Consider the following 17,943-nt stretch of genomic DNA (forward strand, 5'->3'; position numbering starts at 1 on the left):
CAAAACAGCTCATAGCAAACCAGCCAGGCACTTTTCAACTGCTTTCTCAAAACTGGCTTTCTCCTTTTAAAAAAGCTCACAGCAAACGTGCCAGGCACGTTTCAGCTGCTTACTCTCAAAACTGAAACCAAAACACAGCAAAATGGCTGAGCTAAAAACCCAGCTTCACCCACACTCTGACATCACTTCAGTAATATGAGCTGCTCAATTTTTTAAAGGTACGTTTCTTAAACATCCATTTCTTAAAGATACTCTCACATGACACCTCCCCCCAAGAAAAGAAATAAACCATCAACTTCAAGATGGTTTCATTTTTCACTTTTGCACCATCCACTAAGAAATGTACACAGTAAATATACCTTTTCGTTTATTAAAAAAAACAACACACGCAACAGGTATAATAATATAGTCCATTTTTCCCATTCTTCTTCCTCCAACCGAAAATCCGTCCATTCATCACATTCGTGACAAAGCATCGGCTATCACATTTTCCCGTCCTGCCACATGTACTATTTGTAACTGAAATGGCTGTAACAATAAACTCCAGCGAAACAGCCTTGCATTGTTATTCCGGAATCGCTCCAAAAACGTCAAAGAATTATGATCAGTATATATAATGGTGTCAGATGGATTGCTGGTCACATAAATGTGAAAACGTTGCAAAGCCAGCACAAAACTCAAAGTCTCCTTCTCAATCGTCGAATACTTTTTCTGGTGAGAATTCAATTTCTTTGAAAAATAACCAACAGGCCGCTCTAGCCCTTCATCGTCGTCTTGTAGAAGCACTGCACCTACGCCCACAGAACTCCCATCAACAGCCACTTTCAATGGTTTGGTATAATTTGGGATGACTAACACAGGGGCAGTGGTTAACACAGCCTTCAGGCCGTCAAATGCCTGTTGACAGTCCGCTGTCCACTGGAATTTGTTACTTGAGCAAGTCCGCCAGTGAAGCGACCACACTGCTAAAATTTGGTACAAATTTCCGGTAAAATCCACTCATACCAAGAAACCGCATTATTTCCCGTCGTGTCGAGGGTATCGGAAACTCCCCAATAACTTTCGTTTTCACATCCCGTGGGCCCATTCGACCCTGTCCAATTGTATGGCCAAGGAAAGTGACTTGGGCTTTTCCAAATTCACTTTTGGCTAGGTTTATCACCAAACCCGCCTCCCGAAGTCGATCAAATAACTCCCTCAGATGTTTTAAATGTTCTTTCCATGTCTGGCTGAACACTACCAGATCGTCGATGTATACCGCACAATTGGGTAATCCTGAAACGACTGTATTAGTTAACCGTTGAAATGTTGCTGGGGCGTTTTTCATGCCAAATGGCATAACTTTGAACTGGTATATGCCATCTGGAGTCACAAAAGCTGAAATTTCCTTCGCCCTTTCAGATAAAGGTACCTGCCAGTAACCTTTCAGTAAATCCATTTTGGAAATAAAAGCGGATTGTCCCACTTTCTCAATGCAATCCTCCAAACGTGGGATAGGGTAAGAATCCGATCTTGTAACTGCATTCACCTTTCGATAGTCCACACACAACCGTTGGGTACCGTCTGGTTTAGGTACCATCACTATGGGTGAGCTCCATTGGCTGCAACCCACTTCAATTATGCCATTTTTCAGCGCACTCTCAATCTCTCTGTTAACCTGTACCAATTTTAAAGGATTAAGTCTATATGGATGTTGTTTGATAGGAACAGCATTTCCCACATCTACATCATGTATAGCCATTTTAGTACTTCCCAATTTATCTCTACAAACTTGCCCATGTGATATCAATAACTTTCAGGTCAGTTCGTTTTTCCTCTGGAAGGTAATTTAACAATTCATCCCTATTTTTAAGAACATCCTCATTTTCCAATTTAATTTGAGGTATGTCAAATTTGCAGTCATCTGGATTTTGTTCATCACTTTGAGTTAAAATCATTAAAACTTCCTTTTTCTCTCCTTCCCTTTCAAAGTACCTTTTAAGCATATTCACATGACACACTCGGTGAGTCTTCCTTCTATCTGGTGTTTTTACCACATAATTCACCTCACTTAATTTCCTTTCAATCTGATACGGTCCACAAAACATAGCTTTTAAAGGCTCACCTACCACTGGTAACAACACTAAAACTTTATCCCCACTGACAAAACTACGAACTTTGGATTTCTTGTCTGCTACCCGTTTCATCACATTTTGTGCAACTTTCAAATGTTGTCTAGCCAATTCACCTGCTCTATTTAATCGTTCCCTAAAATCTGACACGTAATCCAATAGTGTAATTTCCGATTTCTGACCCACCAATTTTTCCTTAATCAATTTAAGTGGTCCTCTTACCTCATGACCAAAAATTAGTTCAAGAGGACTAAATTTGGTCGACTCATTAGGTGCATCCCTAATTGCAAACAATACGAATGGAATTCCTTTATCCCAATCCTCTGGATAATCTTGACAATACGCCCTCAACATTGTCTTTAATGTCTGATGCCACCTTTCTAATGCTCCCTGCGATTCTGGATGATACACAGTTGATTTAAATTGTTTTATTCCTAAGCTATCCATAACTTCTTTGAATAACTTTGAAGTAAAATTTGATCCTTGATCTGATTGAATTTCTGTTGGTAGTCAATATCTAGTAAAGAATGTAAGTAACTCCTCCGCAATCCGTTTAGCTGTAATATTACATACTGGAATGGCCTCTGGAAACCTAGTAGACACATCCATTATAGTCAAAAGATATTATTCCAACTTTTTGTTTTAGGAAGCGGTCCTACACAATCGATTAGGACCCTCGTAAAAGGTTCCTCAAATGCTGGAATGGGTATTAAGGGCGCTGGTTTTATCACTGCTTGAGGTTTCCCTATCACTTGACATGTGTGACATGATTGACAAAATTTAACTATATCTTTATGTAGTCCAGGCCAATAAAAATGTTTCTGGATTTTAGCTTGAGTTTTCCTTATTCCCAAATGACCTCCCACTGGTAGCTCACGTGCAACTCGCAACACCTCATTTCTATACCCTACCGGCAAAACTACTTGATGAACTTCTGCCCACTTTTTATCCGTCTGCATAAGTACAGGCGTCTATTTTCTCATCAAGACATCACTTTTACGGTAATAACACTCTGGTATACTCTCAGATTCCTCTTCCGTATAAGCTTTCTGATATATCCGTTTTATTTCTACATCTTTCTGTTGTAACTCCACCAATCTTCCTGAACTAAAAATGTCCGCCTCATCCTCCAACTGTTCTTGTTCTTTTTCAACCATCTGATCAAAAATCGTTTCTGATAATTGCACTTCAACTTCATCTTCACTCTTTGATTTGTTGTCTTAACCTGTGACTTTGCGACTGGGTTACTATACAATCCGGAAAAATCCCATGATATTCGTCCTTCAACCTTTCAGTTGTCTGATTTTCCACTGGCTTATCAACCAAAGTAGGCATCACTCCCACCTGCAATCCAGCTATATCATTACCCAAGATAAACTGTATTCCTGGACAAGATAGTTTATCTATTACTCCTACTACCACTTCAGCACCCTTCACTGGACTTTCCAACCTTACCTTATATAATGGAACGCTACTCCTCTCATCCTGAATTCCACATATCACCGCCTTTTCTGGCAACATTCTTCCCAAACTACATAATTCCTCATCTATTACCATTAAAGATTGACTAGCCCCTGTATCTCTTAAAATTATGACTTCTTTACCTGCTCCTCCTGATACACATGAGTAAACTTTACCCACACAAGTAAATTCTTTAAAGACATCTGGCACCTTCTTAACAATTACTTCTTGAATAGGCTGTACAATCATCTGCACCTCCTTCGCTTCCCTTGGGCTTTCCTTTACCACTCTAACAAATCCCACTGTCTTATCCTGTTTTACCACATCAGCCTTCCCAGTGCTTTTCTTCAACCACCAACACTGTGACTTTACATGGCCTAGTTTATTACAATGAAAACATTTGAAACTTTTCATCTCTTTTCCACCCTCCTGGATTTCTTTTTTAATCTGAGGAACACTCGCTTTATTGTCTCCCATCAGATCACCTTTACCTTTACCACTTGAGAATTTCTCATGTCCCCAATTTCTATCCCTCACCGGCTGAAACTGATGTTGGAAACCAATCTTTGATTTATGAACTAATTCATAATCATCTGCCATTTCTGCTGCTAATCTCGCAGTTTTAACCCTCTGTTCTTCCACATGAGTTCTCACTATATCAGGGATTGAATTTTTTAACTCCTCCAAAAGTATAATTTCTCTGAGAGCTTCATACGTTTGGTCTATTTTCAAAGCCCTTATCCACCAATCAAAATTACTCTGTTTGAGCCTTTCAAACTCCATGTACGTTTGACCAAATTCTTTCCTTAAATTTCTAAACCTTTGTCTGTAAGCTTCAGGCACTAGCTCATATGCATTTAAGATGGATTTCTTCACCTCCTCATACATTCCAGATACCTCCTCCGGTAGTGATGCAAACACTTCACTAGCTCAACCTACCAGCTTTGTTTGAATCAGTAACACCCACATGTCCTGTGGCCATTTCATTTGCTTAGCTACCTTCTCAAATGAAATGAAAAAGGCTTCCACTTCCTTCTCGTCAAACCTTGGCAATGCTTGGACATATTTAAATAGATTCCCACCAAGCCTTCGACTATGACTCTCTTTCTCACTATCCTCATCACTATCATCCAACTGTACGTTTCCCTTTACGTTTGTCAATTTTAATTGACTGTCATGTTTCATGGCCATTTTCTGAAGTTCAAACTCCCTCTCTTTATCTTTTTCCCTGATCTGTGTCTCCCTTTCTTTTTCTTTTTGTTCTGCGAGGGCTATTCTTTCTTTTCTCCTTTCATCTCTCTGCTTTTCTTTTTCCACTCTCTCTCTTTCTTTTTCCTCTCTCTCTCTTTCTTTTTCCCCTCTCTCCCTTTCGTATTCAAGCCGCTTTAATTCTTTTTCATGTACCATTTGTTTAATTTGCAACTGAATTTTTGCCATTTCCAATGAGTCAGACTCTATCTCAGGCAACTTTAAATGCTTAGCCACCGCCATAATTACCTCACCTTTTCGCATTTTGTCAGGTATTGCTAACTGCAATGTTTTTGCCAAATCTAACAGTCTGCTTTTTGTCTCTGTCCGTAAGGTACTGTGTGTCTCCACCCCCAAAAACTTCTGAGCCTCTGAAAGAGCCATTGTCCACAACACTCTCCCCACTTAAACTAAAATACCACACCCGAAAAGCAACAATCCTTCACTGTCTTTGTTCACAAAAGCCAATCCAATAGATAGACTTTTATCCCCCTCGAGCCCCCAATTGTTATGGGAGCGACGTCTTCAGAACCCCAAAATGTATCATGAAGTTCAACCAGAATCTCCCTTTAATGGTTTATTGTTTTTGAAGCACACGGCTTGTTCCCCAGGTGTGGTATGACAATTATGGACACGTGGGTTTTTAAACACAAAACAATGTTTATTCCATGAATTCAACTTAAACTTTTTAAATACACGTTGAATCCCTTAACACCCCTTACTTCAAAGATAACCCCGAAAATAATACAACACTAAATAATCCCTCAAAATGTTCCTTCAAACCTCCAAAAGACTTAACACCTTTAAACAGAAACACATCAGGTTAAAGACATTACTAGGGTTTAAATTACTCAAATGACTCAGAGATAGTCTTTCATGGCAGAGATCACAGTAAATCCAGCTCCCTGCAAAACCCAGACACACCCAAGCTCTTTTCTCAAAACTGGCTTTCTCCTTTTAAAACAGCTCATAGCAAACCAGCCAGGCACTTTTCAGCAGCTTACTCTCAAAACTGAAACCAAAACACAGCAAAATGGCTGAGCTTAAAACACAGCTCCACCCATACTCTGACATCACTTCAGTAATATGAGCTGCTCTATTTCTTAAAGGTACATTTCTTAAACATCCATTTCTTAAAGGTACTCTCACATGACGCTACCCTTAAGCCTCTTATTTACTCCCTTTTTACAAAAGATTAAACTACACAAGAATACTATTTACTTACCTCCCTAACACTAAAGTAGACATGGAGTGCGGGCAGCATGGTGGCGCAGTGGGTTAGCCCTGCAGCCTCATGGCGCCGACGTCCCAGGTTCGATCCTGGCTCTGGGTCACTGTCCGTGTGGAGTTTGCACATTCTCCCCGTGTATGCGTGGGTTTCGCCCCCACAACCCAAAGATGTGTAGCGTAGGTGGATTGGACACTCTAAATTGCCCCTGAATTGGAAAAAATGAATTGGGTACTCTAAATTCATTTTTAAAAAGTAGACATGGAGTGGATGCTTCGCCTTGTTGGGCATTCTAGAACAATCGTCTTAGGATAAGCGGTAGGAAATTTAAAATGGAGTTTGTTTTTAAATTTAGAGTACCCAGTTATTTTTTTCCAATTAAAGGGCAATTTAGTGTGACCTATCCACCTACTCTGCACATCTTTGGGTTGTGGGTGTGAGACTTACGCAGGCACGGGAAGAATGTGCAAACTCCACATGGACAGTGACCTCGGCCAGGATCGAACCCAGGTCCTTAGTGCTGTGAGGCAGCATGCTAACCACTGCGCCACTGTGCCGCCCAATTAAAACGGAGTTGAAGAGAAACTACTTCCCCCAAAGAACTGTGATGGCGCGATGTCGCCAGGCAGGAATGTTCTCTTCCATTGGGGAATACTTTAGCAGTCAACAGCATTCAGCCTTTGATCTTCGTGTGAGCGTTCTCCAAGGCGACCGTCAGGATGCGCAACAACGCAGGATCGCAGAGCAGAAAATGATAGCCAAGTTCCACACGCATGAGTACGGCCTCAACCACGACCTTGGATTCATGTCTCATTACATTCAACCCCCACCATCTGGCCTGGGCTTGCAAAATCCTACCAACTGTCCTGGCTTGAGACAATTCACACCTCTTTAACCTGTGATTATCCCTCTCTCCAGTCTCGCCGTCCGGACCTGTAAAGAGTTAATTACCTGCGATGACTCGCATTCAAAGTATCATCTTGCATCATTGTCTTTGTCTATATATGTGATTGTGGAACCCACCTCTTCACTCACCTGATGTGCTCTGAAAGCTTGTGATTTGAAACAAACTTGTTGAACTTTACCCTACTTTGTTTACTTATATTACTTTATTATAATGACCCTGACTTACACTTATTTATGTTGTTATTCCCCTCCTCCAAAAAAAAAACACTTTTTATACTCACGACTGTTTAGGTGTCCACCCAGTTTTCCCTTAAATGCATCAATGCTATTTGTCTCAACTAATCTTTGTTTTTTTTATTCTTTCATGTAATGTGAGCATTGCTGGTGAGGCCAGCATTTGTTGCTCATCCCTAATTGCCTTTGAGAGTGGCCATTCTTGCTATTCTTTGGATAAAGGCATTTTCCTGAGTTTCCTATTATATTTATGAGTGACTATCTTATCATTGTAATAAAAAAGTATGTTGTCTTATGAAGGTGTTTAGAGGCTTGTATAGTTGAACAATAACTGTTTATTAATGACACATAGCTTTATACATAGATTTCTCCATGCCGGCTTCTCACGACTAAACTGTACTACTCCCATGTGAAGAAGTGAAAATCGCTTATTGTCACAAGTAGGCTTCAAATGAAGTTACTGTGAAAAGCCCCTAGTCACCACATTCCGGCACCTGTTCGGGGAGGCTGGTGTGGGAATTGAACCATGATGCTGGCCTACCTTGGTCTGCTTTAAAAAGCAGCTATTTAGCCCAGTTTGCTAAACCAGCCCTTGGTGACTCTCTACATCGTAATTTGGGTGGAACCATTTCCCTAGTCCCATATTAACCCTTACAGTCCTGAACACCTTCATCCCAAATCTCCCCCCAAGCCTTTACCCAGATGTATTTGCAATAATATTTACATTGTACCGTTCCTCCTCGTGAATCTCTGACTTTACAGATTCAGATACAGGTTCTGGAAGTTTTGGAACTCTTCCCAATCTTGTTCTTTTCAAGCTTGGAGGAGTGGGATTCTCAACTGTTTGGGCTAACTTTGTTGAAGTTGAAGTTGTAGTACTTGATGCTCAAATACTTGGGTGTCAATTTCTGGTTCAGTTCTTGCGTTCCTTAGTGTCGTATCTTTCTGTTGACAATGCTTCTTCTTTGGTCGGATACCATTGGCTTCTCTGTCTCCTTCGAGAGGGAATGTTTGCCACATTCATTCATAAAATGGACTTGGGGTCTGCCATGTTATTCCCAGACATTGAAGGTTAACATCCCTTATGTTTGTATGTTCATCCTTGCGCTCATTCTGCAGTTTGGCTGCTAATGCTTCTGCGCTCTGTTTCTTCATCTGCAGTTGTGCCTCCCTGTTTTGGTGAGTTGGTGGTTGCTTCTGCTCCATGTGGTGGCGTGTGAGCTTGAAGAATATTTCTGCCTTCTGTGAAGGAGCTGGAATAACTGCCTCTGCAAAGAGTGACGACAGTTCCAAACTGAAGTTCCAGTCGAGATCACTAGCACTAGTGGACCCCTTGGGATTCTGCAATTCAATGTATAAGTAGCCCTCGGATTTATGTCACAATTGCTTCCTGAAAACCACATTGTAAGTCAAAACGTCGTAAGTCAGAACCGATTTTCCCAGGAACAAAGGTGGATAGGTCACACTAAATTCCTGAACCAAGGCTGGAAAGTCACAAGCAGGGCACCTAGCAGTACTACATGTCCTCAATTCTTGCCCTGTCAAGTCGCTGAGGCAACTGTTGATTTCTGTTCACCTTAGCGCAAGTCTCTGGGTTAGTGCAGGGGATACAATGAAGCCATTTGATCATGTCAGTTGCCTGTTTAACCTTGAACTATTGCCAGCCTGAGCGCATATCAAATACAACATACACATGTAAATGCATTAAAATCACGACAGTTGTGCCAAAAGAAATTAACTGAATAAAACACTTGTTTTTAACCTAATAAAAATGGTTCAACCTGTATGATCACTGCTTTACCAAAGACAAATTCTTTGTCATTCTCCATGTCCTAACACGTCTTTGCTTTTTTCATTGAGGACGCACTCAGCAATGTCATTCTGAACGACGTCAGTGTTGATGAAATGCAATTTCACATGGAAGGAGCACTCTCTTTAATGACATTAATGTATTATTGTTCCCGAATCAAAAGCAGGTAGTGCTTTCATATTCCTTGATTCTTTTAAATCTATTTTGTCAAAGCTTTCCAAACAACAGATTAGCCAACTCATCACACACACGATAAGACCATAAGACCATAGGAAGTAGGCCAGTCAGCCCATCGAGTCTGCTCCGCCGTTCAATTAGATCATGACTGATCTGATATGATAATCTTCAACTCCACTTTCCCGCCTTATCCCCATAACCCTTGATTCCCTTACTGATTAAAAATCAGTCTATCTCAGCCTTAAACATACTTAACAACCTCTGCAGCTCTCGGTGGTAAATAATTCCACAGATTCACACTCCTCATCTCTAGTTTAAATGGACGACCCCTTACTCTGAGATTATGCCCTCTGGTCCTGGACTCTCCCATAAGGGGAAACATACTTTCAGCATCTCCGCTGTCAAACCCCCTGATTTATGCACAGGGACCTGCAAATTCCTCTGTGTTGCAGCATTCTGCAGTCTTTCTCTGTCATGATATGGAAATATGCAACCAATGAACACTCAGAATAGGACACAACCAATGGGCAGTCAGGACACTCAGAGGTGGCATCACCCCAAGGGGGCATGACATAAACACTATAAAAGGGATGAGGCACTCACACCCTGCCTCTTTCCACAGACAGATATCTAGAGAGTTAGACAGGGTTGATCAGCAGCATCACACCCCAGCACGTGGCTTAGAGCAAGCTGCTAAATTAGACTGAGTTATTACAGTTAGATTAGCAGAGAGTCAAACTCATTTGAGAACTGTGTTCATAGTTCAATAAACACGTTGAACTCATTTCAGAGTCTGGAGCATCCTTTAGTTAAGACTGCATCAAGTAGCAGCCTGTGTTATCCGAAGCAGCATAACACAACATTTCCATTTAAATCATATTTAACTCCTTTATTCCTCCTACCAAAGAGCATAGCTTCACAATTTCCTATGTTATATTTCATCTAACAAGTGTTTTGCCCACTGACTTAACTTGCCTATATCTCTCTGTAGACTCTGTATCATCCTCACCACTTGCTTTCTCATCTATCTTTGTGTCATCCACAAACTTGGCAATAATACATTCACTTCCCTCATCCAAGTCAGTAATATATATTGTAAATAATGTGGTCCCTGCACTGGCCCTGTGGCACTCCACTAGTTACAGGTTGCCATCCTGATAATGCCCCTCTTATCCCAACTCTCTGGGTGTGATTGAATGGCCACGCTGAGCCCGAAAAGCAGCTCGCCGCGGCGCAGCATGGCTGATAGAAGCCGGGAGACCAAACTCCTGGAATCTACCCGGTTCGCAACGCCTCGCAAGATCTAACGCAATCTCACGAGACATTTCGATGTAAATCCTGCCCATTGTGGGTGGAATCACGTTTTAGTAAATCTGCATTTAAAGATGAGACAGCTAGCCTCAGAGACCTCGGGCAAGCGTCATCCAGTACTGGTATCCAGAAATGGGGATTGGCAGTCCCCAGGGGCATGCCCTTTGGGCAAGGTGGTACCCTGGCTGGGGACCCTCCCATAGTTCATTGGGGTTGGGGGGGTGGTGTCACATCGGGGGGCCTCGACAACCCAATCTCTTGCTGCACTGAGGAGTTCCAGTGAGCGGAGCTCCTCCAAGCACATTGGCATAGGATACATAAAATTAGAACATGTGGTTCAAAGCCTGCTGTTGGAGAAGTGGAGTTTGCTTCGTGGGGTACTGACATCAGTCCTGGAGAAAGTGGGAGCGTCGAAACGGGCACCGGTCCTGTTTTCAGGCGAATGTTCGATTCTCCGCCGGATCAGGAATTCTGCTACTATTGGCAGGCGATGGAGAATCCATCCCCATGTCTCCGTATTGGCTGTAAGATTATACCCACTAACCTCAAGTTACGCCATAGATTCATTCACTTTCTGCCGAATACTACCTTCATTTTAAAAAAGAGCCATTAAATTGGCCTTTTTAGCATTTTCTTTTTGCTAATGTTTGTTTATGTTTGTATACTTTGTCCCTTCCTGGGTATCATTTCCTAAATAGCTGCCTTGCAATGCTGCCATATGTTTTGGTTTTGTAAACCTATGTATCCCCTCTCCAGAACCACCCCCCTCTATTTAGTTTAAAGCCCTCACTATCTCCCCAGTTATGTGGTCCACATAAGCACAGGTCCCAGCACGGTTCAGACTCACACCTTCCCAACGGTACAGCCCCCACTTTCTCCAATGCTGATGCCAGTGCCCCACAAACTAGAATCCACTTCTCCAACACCAGGCTTAGAACCACATATTCTAATTTTATGTACCCTATGCCAATTTGCACGTGGCTCAGGTAATAATCCAAAGGTTATAACCCTTGGAGGTTCTGTTGTTTAACTTAGTGCCTAGCTCCTCAAACTCTCTATGCCGAACCTCTTTTCTCATTCTGCCTATGTCATTGGTAGCTACATGAACCACAACAACGGGATGCTCCCCTTCCCACTGCAGGTTCCTCGCCAGCCCAGAGCAGATGTCCCAAACCCTGGCACAGGACAGGCAACAGAGCCATCTGGACTCTGGCTCTTTGCGTCAGAGAACAGCATTAGAATAATCAAGGATGCTACCCTGAGGAGAAGAAGAAGCAGGTCTCACCATTTTCTGATCAGTAGTGTCCAAATAAAGTTCTATAATTTTGTAAAAAAATAAGCTTTTTTTCCAAACTTGCAAGTTTGGCAGATGCAACTGGGGGGGGGTAAAGAAATAAAAATTTGCAGCATGTAGATTTGTTACGTGATGTGAGTGGCTTATCTTACTGAAATATGTTTTTTTTACTATTACAGTGCAACTGATGCCAAACTTAGGACCTTTAATCAGTTGCTGATCCCTGGGAGAGAGACAACAGGCATCATGGAAGTGCGCACAGATGGTAACTCTCTGCTAAAAGCTGTCTATCTGAGCAGACTGCGCCTCACTAGATTACTGCTTGAAGGTGGGGCTTACATCAATGAAAGCAATGAGCAAGGTGAAACCCCTCTAATGATTGCTTGCAATACAAAACATGTCGACCAACAAAGCATCAGCAAAGTGAAAATGGTGAAATATCTTCTGGAAAATCATGCGGACCCTAATATTCAGGACAAATCTGGAAAGACTGCTTTAATGCATGCGTGCAGAGAGCGAGCTGGCGCCGAGGTTATAGCATTGCTGCTGAAAAGTGGAGCTGACCCAAGTCTGGAAGATCATTCTGGTGGTTCTGCTTTGGTTTATTCTGTAAACGCTGATGACAAGGAAACCCTTAAAGTTCTGCTGGATGCCTGCAAAGCAAGAGGAAAAGAAGTAATCATCATCACAATGGACAAATCACCCTCTGGTAGGCAGACAACGAAACAGTATCTAAATGTCCCTCCTTCTCCAGATATTGAAGATCGGCATTCACCACTCCCTTGCACCTCACCCTCAGATATTGAGCTTAAAACATCACCCCCTCCCTTAGCAAACAATGCAGTGAAAGACAAGCACGTGTTTAGCTTCAGAGATCCAGCACAGATCTTCAATGACAAAGGTTCCTCTGAACCGGCTTCTCCAACGCGGAAATCCAGCCAGCCACATCCTGGGACCAATTTTGCCCAGCTGCAAAGGTTGCACTCTGAACCTTGGTTGACCATTTCCCGTTCACTCTCCGCTCAGCACAAAACATCTTCATTTCATGAAGATGTGCAGAACTTGACCACAGAAGAAGACCTATCCCTGAAAATCAATGGCCTAACTCTACCCAAGCGACTCTTCACCAGGCATCAAAGTATTGATGTAAAAGATACCGTAGCATTATTAAGAACCTTAGGTCAAGTTTCAGCTTTAGCTACTCCAAGGAAATTTTCCTGTGATGATATACACTCCCAATCTCTTCAGTCTGGCCTCTGTCGTAGTAACACAATACCTGTGGACCAGGATCCAGATTCAATACAATCGATTTCTGTTTCAAGTTTACAGAACATTGTCCACAAGAGAAACTTGGGCATTGATCACTATAATTCTGATTCACAGCTCACAATCAGTTCTAAGCAAGCGGCAACGGATGAAAGCAAGGTATTACTGGAGCGTAAAAAAATGATCTCTTCCCCGATATCTGCATTGACCAGTTCTAAAGAATCTCTGGACAATTTGCCGACTGGGTCTTTGAGCGCTGCAGGCAAGAAACATGCTGGGATCCTGGAGAGGCGAGGTTCAGGGACACTGCTCTTAGACCACATTTCGCAAACAAGGCCAGGCTACCTCCCACCTTTAAATATAAATCCCCATCGTCCAATTCCTGATATCGGAGTCAACAACAAAGGATCTGCGTCACTTCCCAGTGCTGCAAAACCTCTAGTACCAGCAGCTCCAAGCAGTCAAAAGCGGACAGATGTAAAAAGCAAAAAAATGTTGTTCAGGAGACATTCAGTCCAGGTGGAGCAAATGAAACAGCTGGCAAATTTTGAGGAAATATTTGGACAGTAATGGCCTTCTCATTGGAATAACTGATGGAAGACCAAAGGATATATTCTGATTTTGGAAAGGAAGACATCAGTCTACACAGCTTTTCTGATGTACCAACATTTGTTTTCCACTCATTGACTTTGTGATGCACATTTTCCTTAGGGTTAGTGCCACAAACCCCTCATGATGCTCATTTTGCAAGTAGATTGACACTCCATGACAGCGAACACCGATTTTTAATCTTGAAGTGCACACAATCTAATTTATTACTTAACTAGATCTCAAAGCTCACTGATAAGACAATTTTCATTTTTATGTGCAGAAGGTGACTGGTGTGATCAGAAGCTAAAACAAAGTTAAAGGGCAGGATTTTTCAGCCCTTCCTGCTGGCAGAATCTTCCAGTTCCGCTGAAGGTGACTCTGGCAAAGGAAAGGGTGAGCCATGCAAAACACCGTAGACCGCGGTCGGACTGGAAGATCCCATCGGCGGCCAATGGCAAACTGCCTCCACCACTGGAAAATACACCACGGGGGGGCAGGGGAATCCCGGCCATGAGAAATCCTGAAACAGCCACACATGATGGCACTGGCTGCTTGTTAAGTTCTGTTCCTCTATAACAGTGTGCCCACTCCTATGGTTTACAGAGAATTGTTTAGCAGTAGTACAGTAGTTTAGTCATAGCTACTTGTATAAACTCAGTGAAATTACTTGTCCGGTTCATATTCTTTCAACTTTATGTTTTATTAATTATATTAACTTATGCGCCCAATAAACTTTAAGGAATATTGATAAAAGAAGCAAAGACAGGTAGAGTGAAGAAATGTCAAACAGCAAATTAAATTTTTTTTTTAAATATTGCATTGTTTTGATTGTTCTAAATGGTGTTGCCACGGCATCCCCTCTGGGCCCAGCTCTTGCTAACGTTTTTGTTGGCTTTCACAAGAAACGTGTTTTTGATGGAATGACCCATAATCTCCTACCCCTTGCATAATTCCGCTATTTGGATGATACGTTTGCTAGGTCCGGATGAACTGTGTCCCAGGCTGCAGGGGGAGGCGAAGGAGGAGATTGCCAGGACTCTGACCAAAATTTTTTATTCCTATCTGGCCACGGGGGAGGTGCCAGAGGACTGGAGAACAGCTAATGTGGTCCCATTATTTAAGAAAGGTTGTAGAGACAAGCCAGGGAACTACAAATCAGTGAGTGTCATGTCAGTGGTTAGGTAACTACTGGAGAAGATCTGGAAGGAGAGAATCTCTCTCCACTTGAAAAGTAAGGTTTGTTCAAGGATAGTCAGCATGGCTTTGTCAGAGGTGTGAAAGGTGTGAGGTGATACACTTTGGAAGGAGTAATTTGACAAGGAAGTATACTATGAGTGGTCTGACACTGGGAAGTTCCAAAGAACAAAGGGACCTTGGCGTGTTTGTCCATAGATCTCTGAAGACAGCGGGCAGGTTAATAGGGTGGTGAAAAAGGCATATGGGACACCCGCTTTTATCAATCGGGGCATAGATTTACATAGAATTTACAGTGCAGAAGGAGGCCATTTGGCCCATCGAGTCTGCACCGGCTCCCGGAAAGAGCACCCTACCCAAGGTTAACACCTCCACCCTATCCCCATAACCCAGCAACCCCACCCAACACTAAGGGCAATTTTGGACACTAAGGGGAATTTATCACGGCCAATCCACCTAACCTGCACATCTTTGGACTGTGGGAGGAAACCGGAGCACCCGGAGGAAACCCACGCACACACGGGGAGGATGTGCAGACTCCGCACAGACAGTGACCCAAGCCGGAATCGAACCTGGGACCCTGGAGCTGTGAAGCAATTGTGCTATCCACAATGCTACCGTGCTGCCCCATAGATTACAACAGTAAGAAAGGTCATGATGTAGCTCTATAGAACTTTCGTGAGGCCACAGCTGGAGTACTGTGTGCAATTCTGGTCGCCACATGGAGGAAAGATGTAATTGCACTCGAGGGAGCACAGACAGGATTTACCAGATGGTTGCCTGGGATGGAACATTTAAGTTATAAAGAGAGGTCGGATAGGCTGGAGCAGTGAAGACAAATTAATTGTTTAACAAACAATTTTATTGAGGTATTTTTGGCATTGTAAACAGTTACAGATAACAAAAAAAAAGCAAAAATGTGCAAACATCAATGTAAAATCAATACTTCAATCAAACCAAACTGCACAAGCCTGCTCCTCTCCCATAGACACGACCTGCCTATTCATCACACCTACTCTACTCTAATCTCCCCCCCCCCCCCCCCCCCCCCCAACCCCACCCCCCTGCTGACATTCACTCTCCCACGAAGAAGTCGATGAACGGTTGCCACCTTCGGGCGAACCCCAGTACAGACCCCCTCAAGGCGAACTTAATTTTTTCCATTCCCAGAAAACTTGACATGTCCGAAAGCCATAGTTCGGTCTTCGGGGGTTTTGAGTCCCTCCATGCCAGCAATATTCGCCGCCGGGCTATTAGGGAAGCAAAGGCCAAAACATCGGCCTCTTTCTCGCCCTGGACTCCCGGGTCTTCCAAAACCCCAAAAATTGCCACCCCTGGACCCATCACCACCCTTGTTTTTAGCACCCGGGACATGATCCCCGCAAATCCCTCCCAGTACCCCCTAAGCTTAGAATGAAATGAAATGAAAATCGCTTATTGTCACGAGTAGACTTCAAATGAAGTTACTGTGAAAAGCCCCTAGTCGCCACATTCCGGCGCCTGTCCGGGGAGGCTGATACAGGAATCGAACCGTGCTGCTGGCCTGCCTTGGTCTGCTTTCAAAGCCAGCAATTTAGCGTTGTGCTAAACAGGACATGCCCAAAACATGTGACCGTGGTTTGCTGGTCCTCCTGCGCATCTAGCGCACTTGTCCTCTACCCCAAAGAATTTGCTCATCCGAGCTACCATCATGTGGGCCCGGTGAACGACCTTAAACTGAATCAGGCCGAGCCTGGCACATGTTGCAGTTGAGTTTACCCTACTCAGGGCTTCTGCCCACAGCCCGTCCTCCATCTCCCCGACAAGCTCCTCCTCCCATTTGAGTTTCAGTTCCTCTGTCTGGGACTCTTCCCCCTTCATGAGCACCTTGTAAATATTCGAGACTCTACCCTCTCCTCTAGATCCCTCTTGGCGGGAGGCGTGGGAAGGATGGGACCTGTCTGCGGACAAAGTCCCGCATCTGCAAGTACCTAAAGTCATTACCTCTTACCAGCCCAAATTTCTCCTCCAAGCCCCTCAAACTCGCAAAGCTCCCCTCCAGGAACATATCGCCCACCCTCCTCACCCCCGCCCGCCGCCACGTTCGAAACCCACCATCCATGTTCCCTAGGGGCAAATTGATGATTATCACATATTGGAGCCCAGACCGATGCACCCACCTCCCCTACATGCCTCTTCCACTGGCCCCATATTCGCAGGGCTGCCCCCGCTACCGGGCTGGTGGAGTACTGGCCGGCGGCAGCGGTAGGGGAGCCGGGGCCAGGGCTGCCAAACTAGTGCCCCTGCACGAAGCCGCCACCACCCGCCCCCAGATAGACCCCGTACCCACCATCCACTTCCTTATCATGGCTATGTTAGCCGCCCAGTAGTAGTTGATCAGACTCGGCAATTCCAGCCCTCCCTCGCTGCGGCTCCTCTCAAGCATCGCCTTCTTCACCCGCGGGGATTTTCCCGCCCAGACAAAGCTCATGATGATTTTGCCGGTCCTTTTGAAGAAGGGCCATGGGATAAAGATCGGGAGGCACTGGAAGATGAACAGGAATCTAGGGAGGATTGTCATCTTTACAGTCTGCACCCTCCCCGCCAGTGACAGCGGGAGTGCATCCCATCTCCGAAACTCCCTCTTCATTTGTTCCACCACCCTGGCCAAATTTAACTTGTGCAACCTGCCCCAGTCTCGCGCCACCTGGATCCCCAAGTACCGGAAACTTTCCTCAACCAGCCTAAATGGCAGCTCCTTCAGTCTATTCTCCTGCCTCCTTGCCTGTACCACTGGGTAACCTTTTTAAAAATAAATTTAGTGTACCCAATTAATTCTTTCCAATTAAGGGGCAATTTAACGTGGCCAATCCACTGAGCGTGCATATATTTGAGTTGTGAGGGTGAAACCCACGCAAACACAGGGAGAACGTGCAAACTCCACACGGACAGTGACCCAGAGCTGGGATCAAACCTGGGACCTCAGCACCGTGAGGCTGCAGGGCTAACCCACTGCGCACTGTGCTGCACCAACTTACTGAGGGGTAATCTTATTGAGGTGTACAAGATTATGAGGGGTATGGACAGGGTGGATAGGGAGAAGCTGTTCCCCTTAGTTGAAGGGACAGTTGCG

At 43.9% G+C, this 17,943-nt stretch overlaps 1 protein-coding gene across 1 annotated transcript in view; it reads left to right on the forward strand.

Moving 5' to 3' along the window:
- ankrd34bb (ankyrin repeat domain 34Bb) overlaps positions 1 to 14,522 on the forward strand; it is a 30,777-nt gene extending 16,255 nt beyond the window's left edge. The window contains exon 2 of the mRNA XM_038803970.1: positions 11,960 to 14,522. Coding sequence (XP_038659898.1) covers positions 12,027 to 13,616 — 1,590 coding nt within the window. The 5' untranslated portion in view covers positions 11,960 to 12,026 and the 3' untranslated portion in view covers positions 13,617 to 14,522. The remainder of the gene's footprint in view (positions 1 to 11,959) is intronic.
- Positions 14,523 to 17,943: the final 3,421 nt, after the last annotated feature.

Source organism: Scyliorhinus canicula, chromosome 8 (assembly GCF_902713615.1).
Source record: "Scyliorhinus canicula chromosome 8, sScyCan1.1, whole genome shotgun sequence".
Taxonomy (NCBI): Eukaryota; Metazoa; Chordata; class Chondrichthyes; order Carcharhiniformes; family Scyliorhinidae; genus Scyliorhinus; species Scyliorhinus canicula.